The 23,090-nt window shown below is 34.6% G+C and overlaps 1 protein-coding gene across 1 annotated transcript; it reads left to right on the top strand.

Annotated features, from left to right (window-relative positions):
• The first annotated feature begins 39 nt into the window (after positions 1–39).
• Positions 40–21,876, top strand: LOC124437844 (phosphatidylinositol 4-kinase alpha-like). The gene is given in 37 exon segments (XM_046987778.1): positions 40–138; positions 570–963; positions 1,755–2,077; positions 2,598–2,697; positions 3,284–3,454; positions 3,701–3,842; positions 5,023–5,241; positions 5,642–5,921; positions 6,350–6,462; positions 6,905–6,917; positions 6,919–7,062; positions 7,877–8,167; positions 8,248–8,293; positions 8,296–8,457; positions 8,866–9,061; positions 9,285–9,369; positions 9,975–10,148; positions 10,377–10,589; positions 11,404–11,572; positions 11,662–11,789; positions 12,217–12,423; positions 13,120–13,328; positions 14,394–14,568; positions 14,644–14,987; positions 15,474–15,564; positions 15,705–15,989; positions 16,465–16,652; positions 16,831–17,048; positions 17,761–17,894; positions 18,175–18,279; positions 18,615–18,740; positions 19,034–19,154; positions 19,616–19,733; positions 19,939–19,980; positions 20,077–20,166; positions 20,846–20,929; positions 21,181–21,876. Coding segments are annotated over 37 exon segments (6,042 nt in total). The 5' UTR covers positions 40–48; the 3' UTR covers positions 21,233–21,876.
• Positions 21,877–23,090: the final 1,214 nt, after the last annotated feature.

Here is a 23,090-nt window from a genome sequence, read left to right as displayed (position 1 = left end):
TTTATAACCGCTGACTCAAATCTTTTTTACATTGCACATTCAATCAACATGGCAGAATTCTTATGTTTACCAACCACATCTAGTCTTGGTTGTTTGGCAAGGTCTCTCGGAGGTCTAAACCCTGTGCCTTGGGAGAAGGTTTGTTTTATAATTGAACATTCTAACTGTATTTTAGAATACACATGTAACGCTCAAATTGTGTTATTTGTGACTCTCACTGTATGTACAAAAATAAAATAAAACAAATTCCGGAAAATGACATTTGACATTCGTGGACATCATTCTTCTGATTGTTCGGAATTTTGCTTATTCTAAAGTCTTCTTGTTCTGATTATTTTAAATGTGAATTGAATCATTTGAATTTCGTGTCTGTGAGTTAAATCCCGTCAAAGTTTTTCCCTTCAACATAAAAACACCAAAATCACCGTTGTGGCGTTCTCTTTCCAGTTCACTACCTTGTTTGACTGTTTACAATTTGACTTAACTCAGCATGAGCTTGGTGAGAAATTAATATATTACTATTTTCCTAATGTTTCTCTTAGCAATAATTTTTACGTATTGGATAATAGGTCAGAAAATTGGCACGTCTTTATCCTAAAGTGTCAGCAAATGCATCATCAACGACTGTCATACTTGAAAAGCGACAATTGGATGCAGTTCTGGCTGTTCAAATATTTCTTATTGAATCAAAACTTCAACATAAAGATAGGATACTACCTTTACTCTTAAATCTTTTGAAGTCTTTACCTTCAATAAAGTTTAATGAAGCAAGTGAATTGGGAAGAATTTCTAAAGGTTGTCTTGCTGAAGAATTCTCCTATCATTTTGTATTGCTACTTCTGAAGATAGCAAGTTTGGAAGGCCCAAATGGATCCAATGATATTATATTGGCACTTATACATTTATTCAAAGAGCTTATTCAAACATGTTGTGATATTGAAGACAAAACAGATGTTGAAAAAGGTATGAATATGATCATTTTCAACCACCTGCATAGTAAATGAATAAGCTCTTATTAAGCAATCACTGGGTCATTATGGAGAAATTATCGACCAAAAAAGTGGTCCAATAGTTCCTTATAAAGACCAAGAAAGCAATGTTAAAGAAAATTTATAACTTCCTAGACCTGAAACGAAGCTTTATTTTCTCACCATTTTCATACAGTTGTCTTTCACTTCTGTAGTTTTCATCAGTAAAAAACAAATCGTTTGAAATACATTTTCTTGAGTTCTCAAAAAGAACCTAAGGTCTCTGAATGATTGACATCTTCACACTTTTGGAAAATATTTTTTCATCACATTTGACCTAAACATTAACGTTTTTATTTCATTTTTGCCAAAGGCAACCGTCATCTTGAATTGAGTAGTCAGATTTAACAATGGCGACAAACAAAATAATCAAAAATTTTTTATTCGTTTTATTCTGGGAAATTCCTATAGATTATTGTTAGTAGTGAAAATTGGCTAATGTTAAAAAAAACTTTTCCCCTGTTATAGCTAATGAAATTGTAGAATTGTAGAATTGGCCATCTGCTGATTTGTTAAAAAATTGCCGTATTAATTGTAAAATGTCATAAAGAGATCCATTCATCATCTCGTACTGTGACATTTCATACTTTATCTTTGGGCATTTACTCACATACTTAGTCGATGCGTTGTGCTTTTTTCATTTCTGGAGTATAGTCCAATCATTCATTTTTATATATGTGCTCTCCTTAGAACACAGTCTGTAATTTGTTCATGTTTAAATTCTAGCACATATTTGCAAGGCTGCAATTCCAATTCTTCTTGGCGTATGTCAAGCCATATCTTCAAATGCAACAAACATAGTACTTTCCAACTCTCAACTTCTATGTCACAAGCAATACAAAAAAAATATCTTGCATTCAAAAATTGATTGGGCAAAAGATGCAAAATTAACTGGCGATGAAAATGATGGAGTTTCTGAAACAGCGAATAATGTATTTTTCACAATTGTGTCACCAAGTCAACTGGAGACGATATTCAAAGACATCGAAAAACTGCTTTTATCAGTCAGTCTTGTTGAACTGGATAAAATCCTCGCTGAGTTAAATCAGGTACATTTTTTGACATGACCTTGGGATATTGCAACTTGATAGTTGTGTACAAAGTTACAATGTGCACATAACATAGAACTATCGAAACTATCAGAACACATCATTTATCATTGATAAGTTACATGTTTATTGATGTAGATCGTCCAGGTTAATGCAGTCCTGGGAAGAACTGTTCTTTTTGGTTTTGGCTGACGTTTCGACAATATTACTGGGGAAATCATTATGTTCTATGTTCTGTCTGTTTTTCACTGTGAAGATAACTGACTCTAATGGTGTCGAAACGTCAGTCAATACCAACACCAACAATCTCTCTCATGACTCCACTGACGTGGACATGAGAGAGATTGTTGGTGTTTTGTAACATGTTTGAAAGACAATCTATGTCTTTCAAACATGTTACAAAATATACTTCCGGGCTCAAATCGTTCACTATACAAATAGTTTGATGGTCTGTCTCATTAGAGCTGGTTTCAAACGTGTTGATTAACCCATATGATCTTATTTCTATTTCTACTTTCAGATTGACAATCTGCCAGAAAAATTTCCTTATCATCACTATCCAAAAGTTATTAAGGATGCCTTGGTGACAATGTTAAAGGATATTTGCGTTAACGGAAATGGTACGTACGTTATTACGATAATGGAACTGTTGTCTGACTTGAGTTTTACTACTTACAAGTTGAAATCAGGGTATTTTTATATTCTGTTCATTTTTCAAAACGAAAGTTTTATTTGATGTTATTTGATGACTTAGTAATTTCCAATTAAAATTATTTTCAGTAGAAGTATCAAGCATTCTAATTTATTGTACAGCAGGCATGAAACGTCTTCATTTAGCCCCTTGATTAAAGTCGTCAAGTGTAGTTTATCTTGACTTACCCATATTCAAATTGTAGAATCTTTTAATACAAGCGTGTAGCTTTAGACTTTTAAGATGAACACACTGATCTTCTACTTGTTAACTGCATTCGATTTACATTTGAGTTCAACATATTAAACATTTTTAATTTGACCGTCAACATTTTAACGATATGAAATTGATCTCCGGCATATTAACCATATGAGATTGACCTTTGGCATATTAACCATATTTAGTTTACCTTTGACATATTAACCATATGAGATTGACCTTCGACATAATAACCATGTGCATAACATTGACCTAAGGCATGCTAACCGTATGAGATTATACATTTTACCCTTCAGATTTACCTGAAGAGACAACACAACGCATACAACACTTCATCAAGAAACTTTTCATCAAAGAGAGGGGTGCTATTCAGAAAAGCAAACACTCAAGGCATGATTTACAATGTAGATTTCATATCCTGTCTTCGTGTGTTGATCTTTTGGTGTGGTCAGCCGGCGATGATTCTGGTAAGGAAAGGGAGAATTTCCTCTTTATTCGTTATTTCTACATTTGAACTTGAAGACGCCATCATTAAGTTACGTTATTAAGCTTTATCTTGCTTGAAATTGGCTTGCTCATGACGTAGCAAACGGTGATTGGAACACACACGTTAAACACGCAAGAAAGAACATGCATGTTACAAACAGCAAAAAAGGGAACAAACACGCATGCTTGCATAAAATTTGCTAGCAAAGTATTTTCATGCATCCTAGATTTTGACGAACTTATGGAACCTCTTGTGGATTATCTTAATTCCAACACATCGTTTGGTCTTCTTCAGACGGACCCTAGTTTGATTGTTAGCTGTTTGAACAGCATTGGAAAATTGGCGTGCAAGTTTAAAAATCGTGCGAGGTATTAATGCCATTACACAGTTTTATTGCTAAATGATAACAATTATTATTATTCTCTATGTAAACAATGTCGATGTCTGTAGGTAAGATGTCATATCTACAAATAATAGTTTCTACAATTATTGATTGACGCCATTAAAAGTCGGTCTTTGAAAAAGTCAAAAATAGCGATGTTTGCCAGAGATTTAAAAAACGATATGCATACGTTTTTAAATAAAAAATGCGGAAAACACTAGAAAAGCGGCGAAGCTGGCGTTGAACATAAGTCAGTATGATGTTTCATGAACAATGTTTAACAAGTAAAAATTATTTTTGCACCCTTGTCTGTGGAACTAACGATGTTTTATGTCATGGATAGTGCAATCATACATTAATACTCGGTCGTCTCTCATCTCTAATCGTCACCTTTCGTCTCCTCTTGTCATGTTACGCTATTTCAGGTCTCATCGCCCAGATAATTTTAAAAGGGATAAATAATCAGAGAAGAAATGGAAAATTTGTTTGAGAATATGATCATTACCTTTTCAATTTTCTTGTGTAATACAAAATTTGTCAATCTTGTCGTGTATGACAATGTATTTTACAAATTTTATACAGTACAACTATTCGGTAACAACGTACAATGACGCTGATGTTAAAATGGTGCTCTTTCCATTTCCATTCTTCCCTCAATTTATATCAAAAGTTAGCTTATGATGGGAAAGATATGGTCCATTAAATTTATTTATTCTTGATTTTAACGGTGTGATAACTGCATCAGTCTTTCTTGCAAGCAACTTTTTAGGTCATCGATGAAAAACAAATTCTACTACTCGATACAATCTTTCATTTATTTTTAAGTGCACACTCAGTCCAGAGCTTATAAATAATGTAAAAAAGTTACTACAGTATCCAGTTTTGCAATGGCTGACATGTTAAACTACTGACAAAACGAGAATCTGCATCATTCCGCTAATTAACTAATGACGGTCCAAGGCTATGTCAGAATACATTATGATAAATACAATTACAATTCAATCCGATGTTGTCACAAAAAACATTGTAAGTGTTGTTCTTGGGTTTTGTTTTGGGTTTTGTTTAGATTATTTTACAATACCTTGCATTAAATATATTATATTATTTGAACGATGTTCGTTATTTTACTTCCTCATGTACGTGGTGCGTGCCTATTTTTTGTATAGTGTTGCATTGGATTGCTACCGTCATTTCTTTCTCGCTCCTTCTCTCCTCCTTTTGAAGTTATACCAACCAAAACGTAAATCAAAATCGCCTATGGTGACCGTTTCAGACACTACTTCCGGTACCGTTACTGCTGTCCAACCTAAAGCAGTTGTTGAAGAACCAGTTGAAAAAATGGGATTCAAACATGTTCAGGAAACTACCCTGGCTAATATTTGCAAGTGAGGATGAATTGATCATTCGGTTTCTTAATCTCCCATAGAAATATAATTTATTTTTTAATTTATAAAATACCAAGTGATGTTTTTTAGCGAGCAGTTTTTTACGATGTCTTGACCGTGGTGCGAAAGTATTATTATTTTCAATGTATTTGTTTACAAAGTGAAATTAAAATTTTTAAAAGCCATGTAAATTGTTCAAGAAGAAAGAAAAATGTATTCCAATGGTAGTTATCATAGCGAGAATGGATTTTACTGAACAGACAAAGTGAACTTTGTAGAAAACAATCCAATTGTATTAATTGTGTTTGAAGTGATTTTTATTATTGGTAGTTTTTTCGGAGTTTTTTATGTAAGCTGTATGATTTATATGTATTACAGTCCTTGTTATAATTCATTTTAGAGTTCTCGGTGTAATCGTAAGAACTGACCCAAAATTCACCGAGGAATTCGTGGGTTTAGTTCTCAATCGTCTTTACACGACAAGTACCGATGATCAAATCAAAGAACTGAAACATTCGAACGTCATCAAAATTGTTGGTGCTGTTGGTCTTCATCTTAAAGATTATCCTGGTATCCTCGAGAAAGTCAGAGATGGACTCTTGCAAAAATTTGGTTCGCCACCATCATCGTTGGATTTTGTGATCGTCGAGCAGTTGATGAATATTGCTTTAATCGAGAAGGTGCGCTGTGTATGATTATAGGATGTATGTGAGCAACTTGGAACACAAGTGAGATATCCATGTGTAAAATTGGAAATGGTTCTTTTGCACTTTGAGCGTAATAACATTGTGAATTTGGGCTTAGTAACTTATATCAATGTCGTAGAAAACTTGTTAATTGGGTGGGCACATATTCATACATATATGCATGTTTTAATCCTTGAAAAAAATGGATTTCAAAAGATCTCAATACGGCAGAACATGAATTTATAAATATGTGCCCCCTCCCCGAATTATTGACTTTGTTACGTCACTCACCGACATAGATATCTACATTACGATCTGCTTGAGTTTGATGTTTTCATTTAAGATTAAATTGCCTACAAAGTACTTGCAATGGAACACAACAGACACTGATAAAGTTTTTGTTGTTTTTACATATTTAACAGGATGAAGTGTATAAAAATATACTGGACATGTTCATCAAAATTGTTACAAGCTCTGGGACATCAGCTTATTCCAGTGGACCGTCTTCAAAGGATGAGAAAACTGAAGCATTCAGGTTGGTAAGCTTTTGGGTGCATTAAAACCTCACGGTTTGCCTTATGAACCGTTTCCTCCGCATTCTTTAGTTAAGAAATAAGAGATATATATACTATATTTGCACGGGCTTACTTGCAAACTGCTGAGATCTTTGGGAGAACTCGAAAGCTGATCAGTGCTAGCCCGAGATCGAAGGTCGAGGGTTTCTACCTGCTCGAGATATGTTCGGGGTTTAAAGCCTAGTTATATGATAAACTTTGAATTATAGTATAGAGGGTAGGGTGGGTTGGTATAGATTTATTTGGAGTTTTTAAGCTTTGGTTTTATGATAAACTTTAGAAACCGTAAATAGTAAGAGTGTAGAGTCGAGAGTTGTGGGATGATAGAGTGAGGTAGATGTGTTCTTTTTGATTGCATTTAATTTTATATATTCTTGATTAAATTGAATTCTATTTTCATAGACATTGCTCAAAACTCTGTTATTAATGCCCTGGAAGAGATTGCAGCTCGTTTGCAAAGACAAGATTTGTTACAAGATCTTCTGGTCAGTCTTCTGGAGCTCTTTGTTCAGATGGGATTGGAAAGTCGACGAGCCACACAGAAGGCTTCCTTTCTTAAGGTAAAAGAAATTCTCAAGTCTGAATTTTTCTTTTATCAAAAGAATGTTTAACGAACTTTCTAAATCGTACTTAAATATTTCTGTCGACGTCGTAGGGTATTTAGAATTATATAGTATAAAGCAAATTCCGTATGACTTCTGTCTGAGGATGACTTTGAAATAAAGTCGAAAATTTACAGTTCACTTCTCGTCTTGTTTTGATGCATATTTTGCAATCTCAAGATGTCTTGCTTTTTCGGAATTTGCTTTATACTATATTTCTTCAAATTGTCGGCTGGTCTTAGTATTTAGAATTATGTTATGTTATCATACCATCTTCTTATTTTGATTGTTTAATTCTGTTTTATTGAAGTTATTTTTATGAAGGATCTTACCATTTGCAGTGAACTCACCGACTAAATACGTGTTAGAATACGTTTATTTACACCCTTAAGATTTCAACTTTTGCAAGCATTGAGTTCTAGCTATGAGCCCCCCATACTTATGAAAGGCTTAGAATCTTTCCCAAAATCACTCAAATCAAACCTATATAACATAACTGTGAAGTTGAAAAATAACTATTTGATAGATTTCTGTACTGTACACGTACGTACCAACAGACGTATCAAACTTTGTGTGTGTAGGATTATATGTACGTAGAAATTATACATGGAATCTCACGAGAAATCTCATACCTTGAGGACGAGCTAACCCCCGTCCCCCTACTAATATTTCATAAAGTGTCCGCCACTGATTGAAGTCATTACTAATGACTGCAATAAGGCCTATTTTAATGACAAGCACTTTTTTAATGTGTATATTTTTTATTTTATAGGCCTCATCAAGCGCAGGAAATCTTGGTGTCTTGATTCCCGCAATCGCGACTACAGTGTCTCGTCTTCCACCAATCACAGATCCCAAACCACGTCTTCATAAACTTTTCCGCGATTTTTGGCTCTACTGCGTTGTGTTTGGCTTTGGAGTCCAAGGCTCTAGCTCTTGGCCAATTCACTGGTACACTGGCGTCTGTCAGGTGGCTGACAGATCTCCACTTTTACTGGGTGAAGAGCATTTGAGATCGGAATTATTGTATAACAGAGCTTTGAAAAGTGACGCAATGGATCCGGTAAATCACGTGATTGATTCAACAGCATTACTGTTTTTAGTTTTTAAATTACTCACGTTACTCATTTGTGCATTTCACAGTCCGAAGTGAACGATGTTCGAACTTCAGTGCTTGACGTCGTCGGCAATACAATGAAATTTCAGTAATAGTGAACAAGTTAAATTTTGGTCAATGTACTCACCTGCTGTCGGTGTACAGGCTTGAGTCTTTACGTGTGGCTAATGACACGAGATCATTCAATAATGTTTTCACATATTTGGAAAACAAACCATTACTGAAAGATAAAGCAGGTTTGGGGATACGTATTTTAGATCATGTTTTGTTTGACTTGATGTATTTCTCCAAACTACATTTCATCATTTCTTCACTATCCCTGGGGTCTTTACCGCGATCTCTCTCCCCGAAAGTTTTTACGTGAGAGTTTTTCCCGGGGTCTTTTCCCTGAGGGTCTTTACCCGAGTTTTTCCTGGGGATCTTCTTCCGAGATATTTTGAATCCTACCTCGGTTTTTAACGGCAGTTTTAAAAGTACTCTGTTGTTTAAAAGTGGCATTTAAGAAATTTGTCAGTACTATGCTGTAAAATATGGTGTCTATAGAATCTCACCAGACTTTCATATGTGTTTGCGTATTTCTTGTGTTCCAAGAAGCATTATCCATTGAAAAGTTGTTCATTGTCCCTTTTATTATATGCTTATAGAAATGTGGAAATGTGTAGCCGTGATAGCAGATAGAGTTTTTGAACTTTTCTTAAGTGCTCTTAGTGACAAGCCAAAAACCGATGATCGAGAAAGGGAACTCGAAAGTCATGCGCAGTTTTTCCTGGTGAAATTCAACCATTTATCGTCTCGAATACAACGCATTGCTGATAAATATTTGTCATTGCTTGTTGATAAGTAAGTGCTTTTACTCCGACATTGTAAAGCTTTCTTATTTAGTATTTTGATAAAATAGATTAATTCATAAAATTTCTATAAGGTAAAAGTATGTATGTCATGTTTTTCACTTAAACAAGCTAAAGGTGTGTGCTAGAGTCTTAAACGTGCATTGTATAGTACAACTTACTGTTTTATGCTATAGAATCGTCATAAAATTGCTCGTGTATCTATTCTTAATTAGATTCCCTCATTTACTGTGGAATGGCACCGTTTTACACACTATGTTAGATATTTTGCAAGTGCTTGCTCAAGCTTTGGAACTTAAGGTATGTGAAAGCGAAATACATTTAGTGGTCGGCTGTGTATAAATAAGGCTGGATATAGCCCTCCGATGACTATTTTATTAATATGTCAAGTATAAGGTTTTTTTACATCCATGTACACGAATGGCTACTGAGACTAATGACGTAAATTTAGAAACTATTGATTGAAACTGACATGAATAGGTTATAAAAATATTGACATTCCGCAAGTACTGAGTATTTTGTTCTGTGTACGTTGATGTATTTATGAAATATAGATATTCAACAAATTGTACATGTGTGTATATTAGTTAATTATTACGTAAAAGTGTTTTCTTCCTATGACGACAAGGCAACACAAGTTCGTTGCGTTTATTGATGGTAGATAACTCTGGTTGACAGATAATTATAAGTTTTTCTTCGACCCAAAGGTTGCATCTATTAATGTATATGTTAGTGAAAAACAGTATTTAATGATATTTATTGAATATCGATATTAGGTTAACAGCGCTCTCCCTTATTTTCCCAAATTGAGTCCGTTCTCATTTCTTAGTTTCATTTTCCTGTTGTTTTTTTTCCTTTTCCTACTTACAGTGCGTTTCAAAAATGTGTTTTTTGTTGTTTTTTAGCACGATAATCATCAACGTGTTGACCTGCATGTTCGTGATATCCCGTATGTTCTTACTGTATCAGATGTTGCTGAGGGACGACAGAGGACCGTTAGTGATTTTGCTGCCAGGTGTACTGGCATCCTTAAAGAAGCCATAAAATGGGCACCGTTAACTACGAAATCACTTTTGCAAGTATGACAAATCTTGCTTCACAATATTACATAAGTATTTGAGTTGTTTATCAGGTTTCCCGTGTTAATTGTTCGTTAGTATACTTGTTTTGTACTACCCGTACGTTTATCAGCTGTAGTTTTCAGGCTATATGTTATTCACACTATGCTGAGACGTGATTAATTAGTAATTTGTGAAGAGGTCTGAGCAAATCTCTTTACGATATTTTCATTTTATAACTCAATTTAGGAATATCTGGTGAAAGTGGAGCATATGCAAACCACTGTTCTGCAGCATACTGGAATTGCTTTAGTCACCGAAAGTTCTGTTACGATGCCATCTTTAAACCACAATACAGCCATGTCGAGCTCCGCCGTGAAATCTAAACTGCCTTCGTGTGTGACGGATGATAACGCTCAGTTTACAGCAAACCTCACAATTAGAAGCAGATATCTTGGTGAGGTATGTTACGTTACGGAGACTTTGATAGAATTGGAAAATCTCTTTACAGTGGTTTGTAGAGATTTTGTACTGTACGTAGCAGTGTCTTCAATATAAATTATAGCAGCTCAATGATGAAATAGAAACACTTACATAACAGTATCCATTACTAGCCGACAATTTTATCTTGTACAATATGAAATGTACTCCAAACAAAAAGTTCGTGTTTAACTCATTATTTGAGAAAGAAACAAGACAACTTTTATTTCAACGATACTACGAATTTATTGCAAATTCATCATAAGACTCTATTTACAACATAATTGGGGCTCTACGTACTTCCGTTGAAATGAAGTAATAACGCATAAATAGTAGAGCCACAGTTAGCTTGTAAATAGAGTCTTATGATGAATTAGCAATAAATTCGAAGTATTACTGTTAAAATAAAAATTGACTTGTTTATTTCTCAAATACTGAGTTAGACATGAAATTTGTATTCGGAGTATGTTTCATATTATATTACATTACAATGCTATTGGTTGTCTAGAGGATGAAATTTTAAAAACTGACTGCTTTTAAGATATTTTCAAAGGTAAAAACTAAATATCCTAAGAATATGAATCCTTATATTCATATCATTATGATGTTTCTCTGATGCTTGCTTTTGAATAAAGTTAAAATGTAAATTCGTCCGAGAATGACATACTGTAATATAGTTTTACTCATCCATAATTTGTCATTCCTTTACGATCAAATACATGGATTGAGAAGATCTCCATATGTAACTTGCACAAAAAGTCGTATATTTTGCTCAATTCTCCATATTTCTCTGCAGATCAATGGCATGCTGGATATGGCAAACCTCCTTAATGGCACTTCCATAAACGAAGCATCGTCGAGGCTATCAGCTGCTATTGTGGCTCAGTTGCAGAAGATTGTGGCGGATGACAAATCGTATGAGACCGTGCTATTTAGAGCAGCGGCTTTACTCATTCAAACACAAGGTAAACTATTCCTATGCTTATATTGTGGCCCTTTTTTATTGTCGTAAACATGCGATGGTAAACTGATGTCAACTTTACATGTATTACAGATCTTGATTGTGAACTTCTTCGAATCATCTGTTGGTCACCTGCTCGAATTTTCACACGTCTGTCGTTAGAAAGTGCTGTTGTATGCTGGGAATGGATATCTGCCGCTAGACCTGATATTGAACTTCCGGTACACATATTTGTTGCTATTGTTTGTCGTTATGTGCAGTTAAGAAAGTTTTTGCTGTTGTGCGCTTGGAGAATGTATCAGAATTCGTTTTGTGTTTTTCAACTTTGAGAATACAGATTTGTCTAAAAAATGCAAGAAATGGACTGGTGTAAAGTTTTTGCTACAGAATTTACAAATTTATAACGTTTTTCTATCCTAGATTTTAGGGAATATCAACTGTATATTTTATATTTAGTTTATTGATTAATGAAAAATCGTTAGTGAATATTCACCAAATAGAAATCAAAAGACCCTTCAGCTATTTTTATTATGCGACTAATTGAAAAAAGTATCATTTACTAGTTTGGCCCGTTAATAATGCTTCAAACCAGTTGTATAACCCGCCCACTCGTCATGTCGCCTCTTAAGTCCTAATTCTTCTTTGCAGTTTCTTTGTGAACTATCTTCGGCGTGGCAATGGACTGTTGACTGTCGTAAAGGCCTATTTAGTGTTGACAGACGTCGTACCAGTCCCCTCTCACGGTGTGATGACGCTGACGATGAACTGTATGTACCAAACGTAGTTCCTCATGAATTATGGATAGAGTTCCTCGTTCAACGCTTTGAAGTCGTCAAATACTCTAACTCGGATAAAGTAAGCGCTTTACATCATATGCGTGAAGTTTTTTTCAAAATTTCCAGAAACTCTTGGGGGTATACTAAAGAAGATTATGATATCGTTTAAGGTATTTTATTTTGGTACAAAATGATTGAGGAACGGATAACGATTGCTTAAAGTGCTTATATCAAACTCTGGAAAATGACTTTTTAAATCAAAATTTAAGAACATTTACAACATTTTCATTCGACGAAAGTTTTATCTTAACGGGCTTTTAGGTCTTAGACTTCGCGCCGATGTACGATAAAATGGAGAAAACATGCATTTAAGGAACAGCGTTCATTATACTGAATAAAGATGTTATTGTAAAGCTTCCAAAAAAACCGCACTACAAATTTTAGATAGCGCATAGGTGTATAGTTCTGGCTCCAAAAAGCCTGTAAAGATAAAGTTCTATTAAATATATTGCCATTGTTCCTAAAATCAATTAAACTATCTAAAAAAGTTAGTTCCCTGACCCTGATGTTGGCACTTTATGAATGAATTGTTTCTTGCCTTTTTACCATTGTGTGCTTACAGGTGAGAGTTTGCTCATGATGTTGATGTTTTACAGCAATGTTTGCAGTATTTTTGTAATCAGAAAACATTTCTGGGCGATTCATCATCTATGTGTGGAAACTTTCTATTTCTGAAGTTTCTTGATATTTCGTTTCTTTCTCTACATTCAAACAGATAAATGTCTTCCTTATGTTGCTGCTTCGTTCCTTCCCATTGCTGGTAACAAAAGCAAATGTACTCTCTCGTCATTCGTGTGCATTAAATGCTCGCTTCAAACTACTTTTATTGGGAATAAATATGCTGCAAGACGACATTTTACCCAATTTGACGATCAAGAACATACTAAGAGAACGAATTTATACCACTGCTCTGGATTATTTCAGGTTGGTATGATGATATCAATTTTGTCATGTGATTTTATCTGTGATATTTTTGTTGTGTATTTGCTAATGCTGTTGTTGGAATGAAGAATGGAATTATGGGTCGTCGTATGATATCATGTTATTTTACTACTTAATATTATAACGATTGGGAGGGAAATAAATACGAGGTTTCACTTTTTCACATTTCAAACTTTTCTATTTAAGTCATTTTAGGGACTTTTGATTGGTCAATTGACTTCGGCAATACATACAGAATACACCACTTGGCAAAATAGTCGTTTTAAGCAAAAATCTCAAAATTTAAAAATTTGACTTAGGACAAAATTAATAACCTGACGATTTGTATATCCTTAACTCATCAGATTGTATGGATGCCTTTAATGGTTCTTAGCATGGCGATACCAAATATCAGATGCCTCGACTGAAAGAGTCTTTTCTTTTTTGTTCGAGCGCAATGCATTGAAACTAGTAACGATAGTGCAATCTTTTACTCATACAATGCAAATTTTTCTTCAAAATTGTTATTCATTTTTTTTGAAAATTAAATCCATTCATAGACCAAGAAAACATTTGCATTGTAAGAGTAAAAACGGGCTTGCTCTGCTACTAATTAAAACATATCAGTTCATTAGATCCTCTATTTCTCATTTCTTATTATTTTACCACCAAACGCAACAATGCACTTGGTGCACATTTTCTTATTCTTTATTGTTCGACAGTGGAACATTATAGATCTAGAAAAGGTGGACCGAGTACTTCGAGATTGAAACCTAAATTGAAACCTACATTAAAACATTGAAACCTACTATAAAACATTGAAACCTACATTAAAACATTGAAACCTACGTTAAAACATTGAAATCTACATTAAAACATTGAAACCTACATTGAAACATTGAAATCATAAAACCAACATGTAAACATCAAAACAACCAAGTGAACCAACAAACTTTGAAAACAATCCACTACATCCATCTTTTTCATTTTATTGTTTGACCGCCATACGGGGACACCTAAACAAGTAACTGGATTCGCCATTTTTCATTCTTCACTATTTATGATCAGTGTTGCTTTGGAGTGTCCTCAACGAAGTGGTACAGATCTTCGTGCAGACATCACAACGTTGATAAAGTTTTGGCTAGCCATATTTCAAGAGAAGAAATCGTTGATGGCACTTTTGAACGTCCAGTCCAAACAACGATCAGTGTCAATGTCATCCGATAACATGGCCGTATATTCTGTATGTTTTTTACCTAAACTATTAATTAATGTAGTCGTAAGTCACCTATTCATTACTTTGTTGGTTATGTTACAGCAAAAATGGATGAACACCCTTCCTGTATCTACGTCGTCAGTACACAAATACTCAAGTCGAAATTCGACTGAAGCAATGTCAGTTGACCAGCGCCTTAACACCGTCGAATCTCACGTGAAAAACTTAATACGCAGGCGCAGTCTTATATTGGCGTTAATAAAGCGTGCGATTGAGTTCTTGTCGACTTGGCATAATACATCTGCTGATGCCAATCTAACATTTCCTGGAGAGGAACAGCTTACGAAATGGTCATCACAAACCACGTTTAATGAAAAGGTCTGGCGAGATATTGTCAGACTTGCTTGGCAAACTTCTCCATCTTTGGCTGTGCATTTATGTACCAGGTAAGATATAGTACTGTATTTGCAAAGTAAGCTTCGCCAGAGCTTTTTTACAATTAATCTCTCTCGCTTCCTCTCTTTCAAAGTTAAGTTAGTCATGAACTTGCAATCAAAACCATGATTGTGACGTGTTTTGGCTACTTAGTAATGTACTTATTTCGTTTAACAAGTTTGTATTATGCAACTTGTATATGTGTCCTGCAATGTGTGTGTGTTACCTAACTGTTGTTTTTATACTTCTATCGTGTAGATAAAATTCTTTTAACAAATGTCCTTAACGTTTCGATGACTCGTGAAAGTCCACATCAATATTATTTTACGTTCTTTCACAACTGAAGCGTTTGAAATAAAATTATTTATAAAATTTCATTTTAAAATGGCTTTTGGCGCCAATAACGTTTCCTTTCTGTTTCCGGTAATGATAAAATCTCCCAGTCAAAGGAGAAACTTTGCAAATTAATTAATGCATTTGCGCGCATGAATTTCCAGATTCAAAGAGAATACGACAGTACAAAAAGAAGTTGCAACTTTGGTGAAACGACATCCTTCAGCTGTTATTCACATTCCTGAAGCAGTTAATGTACGTATATATTGTTGTTATGTAAAATTCATCTTATATTTTATGTTATAGTCAATCATATAACGTTTTTTAAAAGGAACCACAGTAAAGAAGGATTGAGTAAACATTAATAATTTGTTCTGTTGTTTTTCTCTTTTCAGTTTCTAGTTACGTTCGAAAACATTAAAAAAAATATTCCAGAGCTCTCCGCCATTTTATGTTGGTCACCTGTTACACCAGTCACCGCATTGAGTTACTTCTCGTGCCTATACCCTGCACATCCCCTGACAGCTCAATATGCCACTCGTGTACTACGATCGTTCCCTCCTGACTCGATCATATTCTATATCCCACAGCTTGTTCAGGCTACGCGATATGATGATTTGGGTTATGTATCACAGTATATACTGTGGGCAGCTAGCAAGTCGCAACTTATTGCTCATCAAGTATGCTATCTATGTCTGTCCTTATGATCGTTGCAAATGTAACAATAGTAAAACCCAGGTGTTCTGTCTGGCATTAAAAGTACAATAAGAAAAGAATTCGGACGATTGAGATCCATGAAAATCTGTCAAAAGTTTGAAATTGAAAGCTAATCCTGGATTTTATTCATACCTAGTTATTAACGATTAGATGCAGCATCTAGCTGTTCATGACTAGACCCAGTACCTTTCTGATCACGACTAGACATGTCTATAGCTGTTCATGACTAGACCCAGTACCTTCCTGATCACGACTAGACATGTCTATAGCTGTTCATGACTAAACCCAGTACCTTCCTGATCACGACTAGATTCAATGTTTATAGCTGTTCACGGCTAGATCAATAAATTTTCTTGAATTGGGGGAAGGTTATTCTTCATTTCTTTTGTAATTACGTACATAAAACATAATTCATTTTGCATGAATACTTTTCTTCAGTTGCTTTGGAACATGAAGACAAATATTTTCACTGATGAAGAAGGAAAGATTAGAGATCCAGGTGTAGCTGATCGTTTAGATGATATAATGTCGAGGATCAAGGAGAGTTTATCGGGAAGTGCCTTGGAATTTTATGAACGTGAATTTCGTTTTTTTGCCAAAGTTACTGGAATATCAGGTGAAATAAAGTAAGTGTATGTTGCCAGTTGAGGCTTTTATGCAATTGTAGTATCAATGACTCGTTCTTTCAAAAACTAATTTAAAGATAAATGTGAAAGTTGTGGCGTGGATAGTCACAAGTTTTGCTATTTACATCAAGTATTTTGATCAACGCTTTTTAACATTTTTTATCCACCTAATCTTTAGGCCCATTCCTAAGCCACAGCGTAAACAGGCATGTTTGGAAGCTTTGAGAAAAATCAAGGTTGAATCTGGCGTTTATCTGCCAAGTAATCCCGAGTGTCTGATACTTGATATAGACTACACTTCAGGGACACCCATGCAAAGTGCAGCCAAAGCGCCATTTTTAGCAAAATTTAAAGTAAAAAGATGTGGCATTGAAGAAATGGAACGCATGAACGTTGGTAAGGAAATGGAGCTTTCATTCAGATTGATTTTGACGGTCTTAACACAATTTCAATTTTTACTGGTTATATTTATAAAATGATATCCATTAGCAAAAGTGATTTGAACTTTATCTTACAACTCGTCTAATACATCTAACGTATGATACACAACGCTATTCACATCTTTCCCCCCTTCTATTTTCCCTCTGGCCCTTTTTTCACCCCTTCCAGGGACGTCAGAACTTCGATAATGGGGGGGAGCAATATTCACATATGCTTGTTTAGCCTGATTACTCTCTTTTAAAAGCAATTGCTTTTTACGAGCTGTGACTACGAATATATATAAATCCCCCCCCCCCGATTATCGAGGTTCCGGTAGTAAATGCAGTACACGCTATCTTATAGATGACTTACCTTGTTTACGTTTTGCTGTCGTGGTGATCTTTTAGACAAAACCATTAGCAATGGTTAACCTCCCTTGAGATTAATCTGTCTGCCAGCAAAACGTAAAGAAGACCAGGCATCTATACGTAACATTTGAGATTATCTTACAACAACTATATGACCTTGTTGGCAAAACAGGAAGTTGAGATGCTGTTCCCATATAAAATCACATGCTTGCATTTCGTCATTCTGTTTCTACGCACCTTGTATGTACATGTATCTCTCATTCTGTTTATTACCTTTCCCTTGACTCACAACAATTATATCATATTTTTTTATAAAACAGGAAAATCAAACTCCTTGCGTGGTCACATTCCCACTGCTGAGCATGCTTGTGTTACACGAACCGTCAGTCGTCAAAGTGACAATAAAGTATTTTGGCAAGGGGCCATATTTAAAGTTGGTGACGATGTTCGACAGGTATATGTATATACTTCCTGTATATTATACTCTACATTGGCAAATTCCTTAAATATATGACGCCATACACGAAAATGCATTGTAAATATGAAAATCGAATTTCATTCATCACTATATTGTGTGTCTTTTTGTAAACATCTGGTCAACCTTGAAAAGCTTTGAAATTATTATAACCGAGATGGTATTCTGCACAAAAACATCCTTACTGTTGCATTGATGCATTTTATTGTTTAATAAAGATCACTTTGATCTGTCACTCAACTTTTATCTTTGTAAACAGGATATGTTGGCCCTTCAAGTAATTTCATTATTTAAGAAGATATTTGAAGATGCAGGTCTGGATCTATTTCTGATGCCTTATCGAGTAATTGCGACCGCGCCTGGTGTAAGTATTTTAAAGTAGGAGTAGTAATATTATTGTAACTGTTAAATAGCAAAATTGCTCGCATTGATGGTGCATTTTGGCTCATAAAGATATTTTTACATTATGTTTATGGTACTTTTTTGTATGTTTATATATAACTGTTACTTCTCATATTTTCTATCACTTTGGAACTTAAAGCAATTCGAGAATGATTGCATTCCATCATGGTTCAGCTCTCTCATGAGTAATTTAAATCTGGTCTTTCCACTTGCAACCACTTGCATTATTTTAAGTCGAGCAAATCGACCTGAATCAATCTGCATCTCAACATTTTAATCGTATTGAATTTTCTTTAGTGTGGTGTAATAGAGTGCGTGCCTAACGCTAAGTCACGTGACCAACTTGGACGTCAGACTGAAGTTGATTTGTTGGAGTATTTTATCCAAACGTATGGCGAGGAAAACACGGAAAGATTTCAAAAGGTTTTCAATTCTTCTTTAGTGCTTACAGAATGTATTTGTTATCCACGTATAAGGTTGTTATCCACGTATGAGGTTGTGCATGATATTCAGACCGAGGTCAATGTTATCTGTCGAAGAGAAGCAAAGGTGGATAACATTTGACCGATGTAAATCGTTATATTTTATTTTTAATTGTTAATACTTAACTTAACATGGTGTTCTCTAAAGCTACATTGTATTGACATTTTTTACCTTAAAGGCATTATATGTTCATGAGTAGTTGCTTTTAGGTTAAAATAATTTCTTCGCTTTAGGCACGCACTAATTTCATAAAAAGTATGGCTGCTTATTCAATAGTGAGCTTTCTTCTTCAAATAAAAGATCGTCACAATGGAAATATTATGATTGATGATGAAGGTCATGTTATCCATATTGGTGAGAAAAGTTTTCATTATACACAGGGCCACCCATAGCTAAGAATGAAATAAGGAATGCTACCTTTTCTTCTTATTCATGGTATGCACGGATATCCTTGATTTGCGTTCACCGTGAATCTATTGATAATAGTTCCGCCATTTTATCATTTCATTACGACATGATTAGTATTACGACACATAGCGACTATCAATACGCAAATGGATGGTAGAAGCACATATTCGTGATATTATTTACCTCGGCTAATTACAAATTCGTTCTTTTCGTTCATGACCATCTTAAAAGTTGCATTGACGTTTTAATATGTTGTTATCTAGCCATTAAGGAATATAGTTCTTTTCTGATCAGTTCAAATATTTCAAAGGTCTCACCATTAGTAAGACTTCTTTCATAAAATCTCTGTTAATAATATTATGCTATTAAAGACTCTACAAAGATGAAAAGGCAGATATTTTTTTAAGATTTTGGCTTCATGTTTGAGTCATCTCCCGGTGGAAATCTTGGCTTTGAACCGGACATGAAGCTTACACGTGAAATGGCTATGATAATGGGTAAAACAGTGGAATCCCATTCATTCAGGTTATTGACTACAAAATTTCATGGTTAAGTTTATGATTTTAAACCCAGCTAAGCCAATTCGATTGAGCGTTTCTCTATTTTCTCGCTTTTCAGAAATATATAATGACAAAAAAGAAAATAGCTAATTTGTATAGTATTAGAGTACTTTAATCGATTGACCGGGCTCATGTCATCAGCTTTTTACCACAGCAACTTTTATTCCTAGATGGTTTACTGAACTTTGTGTAAGAGCATACCTTGCTGTAAGGTAATCAAATTTTCTTTATTACTTTCGAGTGACGTTCATTATTGTTCTACCTTGCAAATTATAACTATCGTGTTTTATCTCCAATATCTATTGAAGGCCTTATCAGGAAGAAATTTGTGCTTTAGTTGCATTGATGCTCGACACAGGACTACCTTGTTTTAGAGGAGAAACATTAAAAAGATTAAGGTGAGCCCGCATTATTGAGTCGATGTTTTTATTTTTTATGCTTGTAAAATGTTACGTGTCGAGCAACTCATAAATGGCTATTGGAACAGAATCGGCGAACTAAAAGCATGCATGTAAAAAAGTTGCAAAATTTTGTTGTTCGTATTGACCATAGGCAAATTCCTTTCATTTGGTTATTTAAAAATTAGACTTGGGTTTTTCTCGTGCATAGTGTGTGTCGATCGTACATATTGTTTGTGGATCATACATGGTCTTTGTGGAGATCATACATCGTGTGTGTGGATCATACGTGGTCTGTGTGGATCATACGTATTGTTTGTATATCATATGGCTGTGTAGATAATACATGGTGTTTGTGCATCATACGTGGTCTGTGTGGATCAGACTTAGTGTTTGTGGATCATACATGGTCTGTGTGGGTCATACATAGTCCTTGTGGATCATACATGGATCATACATGGTCTGTGTGGATCATACATAGTCCTTGTGGATCATACATAGTGTGTGCGAATCATACATGGTCTTGTGAATCATACATGTAGTTTTGCATGGTGCATGATCTTCAATATATAACGATCCTTTGATCACTCTGTTGTCTCAAAATTTCGATCATTATTTTGTAAAAAGTAGTAAAAATCCGAAAGTCTTCATTTTATTCTCTTATTCTTGTATTAACTAGAGCTCGTTTTTCTCCATTTCAAACTGAGAGGGATGCGGCAAATTACATGCTGAAAGTCATAAGTGATTCATATCTTAATCCGAGGCAAGTACAGTGATGCTTTTTAATATGTATGTGTTATAAGTTATAGGTTCTGGTCACACTTCACACATTATAATGTCAGTTTTGAAAAACTTTTTCGAAATGGAACTTTACTTTATACTTACCGTGACTGAAGTGCATAAGCGATGTTTATTATTTTCTTTCAAAGTCTTTGCACCTTTCTTGTTTTATATTCAAACTCGTAGTTACACACGATACATACATGATTGGTGATTACTAGTTGTCTATTTCAGGACCAAACTGTATGACATGATTCAGTTAGCACAAAATAAGATTCCTTATTGAATCGTTTTGGTCATGTCGATGTGAGTTTCATTCAACAGACAAATGGTTGGAGTTTGGATGAGATAATTTTTCTCCAAAACTCTACATAAAGGTTGCTGACGTGTTGGTAAGTATAAGTGTTTTCTTATGGTGCGTATTTGACAAACTACTGCGATGTCTTCAAAAGACGCGCTTGTTGGTTAACACTTTAGCATGGAAATTTTGTGACCAACAAGTTGGATCAATTGGGAAAAAGACGTTTGAAATTTTGTGTTTTTCTCTGTATCCATCTGAACGAGTCTAATTAATAAGTAGACTAAAAAGAAGTAGTAGAGAAAGTAGGAATGTTTTTAGCTGGTTGAAAATCATGCAAGAACAAGTCTGTTTGCGTTGATTGCTCTCACTTATTATTAATGACATGAACAAATAGAAAAATATGCTGAAATAATTTAATAACACATTGCGATAAAATAAGAAATAAATATATGTGGTAAAAAAACATTGAAAATGTTTTCATGCAGTACATGCATCAACATTATTATACCGTAGTGAATCCGAACTCAAATATTTCACTATGTGGAAAAAAATAAGCTTTGTTTTGCATGCATAAATAAAAATAAAGTATAATTCCCCTATATAAATAAAACAAAATCCCGCGTGCAAAATGATCTTAAGTTTTAAATGTAACCTTACACAAAGTTGTTAAATGTCAACGATGCCATTTCATGCTTCACCATGAAGTTACTTTCCATTTTCTTTATTCGTCTATCGTTTCCTTGGCCATTCTTTCATTTTCATGTTTCATTTTTATCTTCCTCGATGGCTCTGATAACTCTTGTACGAGTAAATGTAGGGGGGCTCCCAGGGAAAAATGGGTGAAATAAGTGTTGTGAAAAGGTGAGAAAACTGGGTATGTTGGTTGTGTTGGATGCATTTGATTGTGGTACGGGTTGTTGAAAGAACTGGTTGGTATAAAGCCGGTTGACCATTAATTACTTGTATTGATGAGTGGAAAACTTCTTGATGGTTGTGGAACTAAGCGGCATCTTTCATTAGACCAACGATATACTTGATGGTATACATAACGTTGCTACCGTTACGTTGAAGAATCATCTCGAGCCACTCAGCACGTTGGTTTGGAAATATTTTTACGAGCAGCTCGATATTCGACGTAATTGATGTTGGATTCATAACATACGTCGATTGTAAATCAGCTAAAACTTTATTGGTCGATTGGCTTTTAGAAGGTGGTGTTTTTCTCTTTTCTTCTTGATTTTTTCTTTTTTTTCAATGTGTGGCTTTTTCGATTCTTCTATAAAGTATAAAATAACAAATTGCAAATAGAGTTTTTGTGTCACGTGATTGTCAGTTTTACGCGGTTTTACGCATCCCGCTTTTGTCACACACGCAGGCATATGCTAACAACTATACACCTAGCGACAAAATTTCCCAAAAATAACACCATCAGTTATATACGTTGATACAGATAATATTGACATGACCATAATGTACAACTTCAGTTTTGTTCTCACTATTTTCTCAATAACCTTTTGAAAGTATCTCAATCAACTTATTGTCGTTGATTTTATGCCGATATTATACGTAATCATAAAAAAATACAGGCCAAACATTTTCCTCACCCGATCACTGTTTTAACCGAGCACTTTAAAAGTGGCAAAAACAAAAACTCAAAATGGAAAATTAGTTTAAAGAAATTTTAAAAACCAATTCTATCAAACAATTTAAAGAATCAAATCTAGACTATCAACTTTGAAACTGTATATGAACTCAGGAAGCAGATGTAAGTAACAAATATAGTCAGTTTTGGAACTTTAATGATGGCGGCTTGCTTCACACGTTATCATAGAATTTTCCGAGT

The sequence above is a fragment of the Xenia sp. Carnegie-2017 genome, unplaced genomic scaffold, assembly GCF_021976095.1.
Source record: "Xenia sp. Carnegie-2017 unplaced genomic scaffold, XeniaSp_v1 HiC_scaffold_1, whole genome shotgun sequence".
Taxonomy (NCBI): Eukaryota; Metazoa; Cnidaria; class Anthozoa; order Malacalcyonacea; family Xeniidae; genus Xenia; species Xenia sp. Carnegie-2017.
The sequence above is the reverse complement of the archived record's forward strand: the minus strand, read 5'-3'. Positions and strand labels throughout refer to the sequence as shown.